The sequence below is a fragment of the Oryctolagus cuniculus genome, chromosome 1, assembly GCF_964237555.1.
Source record: "Oryctolagus cuniculus chromosome 1, mOryCun1.1, whole genome shotgun sequence".
Lineage (NCBI taxonomy): Eukaryota > Metazoa > Chordata > Mammalia > Lagomorpha > Leporidae > Oryctolagus > Oryctolagus cuniculus.
In genome coordinates, this window is record NC_091432.1 from 184,246,909 (window position 1) to 184,248,622 (window position 1,714).

General features: G+C 40.6%; 1 protein-coding gene across 1 annotated transcript; it reads right to left on the bottom strand.

The window, feature by feature from the left end:
* Positions 1–499: 499 nt before the first annotated feature.
* LOC100356937 (interferon omega-1-like) lies at positions 500–1,087 on the bottom strand. Its single transcript, XM_070052945.1, has one exon. It carries the CDS (start codon positions 1,085–1,087, stop codon positions 500–502), a length of 588 nt encoding a protein of 195 aa, XP_069909046.1.
* Positions 1,088–1,714: the final 627 nt, after the last annotated feature.

The following is a 1,714-nucleotide window of genomic DNA, read 5'->3' on the forward strand; positions in this document are numbered from 1 at the left end:
AAAAAAACACTTTTATTTAATGCACATCTTAATAAAAGGTCTATAGGTAAAAATAAGGCATTTAAACAGCAAAAAATAGTAAAGAAGTAGACTTTATTATGATAAATGTACATAACTTTAAAAAATTTAATAGATAATAAATACAATATTTCTTGAAATGGAAATGTGAGCCTGATTTCCAATCTTAATACAATGTAAAAGTGAACATCTGCTATGTGAAAAGTATGTCAAATAAAAATAGGATACAATAATAAATAAATATTAAATAAATAAATAAATAAATACATTCAGTAAATAATATCAGAGCTGTAATCCCCTAGGAATCAATACCCCGGAGCGGAATGCGTTTCACATATACTTCCTTAATATATGAACAAAGTAGTTTGCTGAATTAATTCAACAAGTTCCCTGATGTGACTAAAGCAGAAAGAAGAGCCTTTAGAAATGACCAAATACACATGTACAAGTGTGATGGGGCGATCAGTCAACGAGAACCATCTCAGGATGACGCCAGGTCTCCATCCTTGCTTCTTAAGCTTTCCTGCAAGTCTGCTGTTGAGGAGAAGGCTCTCCTGATCTCCATTCTGACGAGTTCCCAGGCACAGCCACTGTGTTTCTTCTCGTCCAGGTAGAGACGGATTCTCTGGAAGTACCTCTTCAGCATCAGCGTTGGGCTGTCAGCCGTCAGGACAGAGTCTTCCTCTCCCATGGCCTGTACCAAGCAGGTCTCCAGGCCTTGCAGCTGCTGATGAAGGGCAGTGTGCAGTTCCTCCAGGAGGGTGTTGTTCCAGGCAGCAGAGGAGCGCGCTGTGTGGAGGAGGTTGAAGATCTGCTGCAGCATCTCGTGCAGGACAGACACGGTCTGGTGCTTCTGGAACTGGCTGCCGTTCACCACCTCCCGCGGGAACTGGAAGTCTCTTCTGTCCTTGAGACACAAGACAGGGGAGACCCTCCTCATCTGGTCCAGAAGCACCAAGGTCGACCTGCTCAGCGGGACAGAGTTGTGAGGCAGGTCACAGCCCAGAGATCCAACAGGGCCATAGCTGCACAGCACCAGGGCCGTCAGCAGAGGGAGTAGCTGGGCCATGGGGAAATGAGGCTGCTGCTGTCCTGGCTGAGCTGGGGTCTGGGTGAACCTTGGACTCTAGGTTCTCTGAAGGCATTCTGGCTGTGCATGGCATTTATATCATACAGAAATGATTTTCATTTTCTGAACATAGAGAAATGTACTTTTACTTCCTTTTTTTGGTTTTCACTTGTATATTTTCCATGTTGCCTAATAAAATGAGATCAGGCCATAATATTAATTTTTTCAATAAAGTTTCATTTTCCAGTAAATTTCAGATTTGCAAATAAAAATAGTGTTTGATCATTTAAAAAAGAAGCATCTTCTCCTAAAATCACACGTGTATATATGTGTATAGATAGTTTCCCCTGCCTACATTTATTCATCTATAAATATTGCTTCTCTTTATAGAACAAATTTTTAAACCTGATCCTAGGCTACATTTACTCCCTCTTTACTTACGTAGAAATTCCTACAGGTTTCTCGACTGAAATAATTATTTCTCAGGGGCTTTTGTTTGCAATTTTACAGAAGAGACTGGTATTTATTAGTAAATGAGATTACCTGGTGTTTATTTACTTTCCAGAATACATTCATGTAGATCCATGGGATTAAGCTTCACTGGGGCCACAAGGTCATAACTAATGT

Excerpts from the sequence above, each read along its gene's own strand:
- LOC100356937 (XM_070052945.1), bottom strand. The coding sequence starts at position 1,087 with ATGGCCCAGCTACTCCCTCTGCTGACGGCCCTGGTGCTGTGCAGCTAT.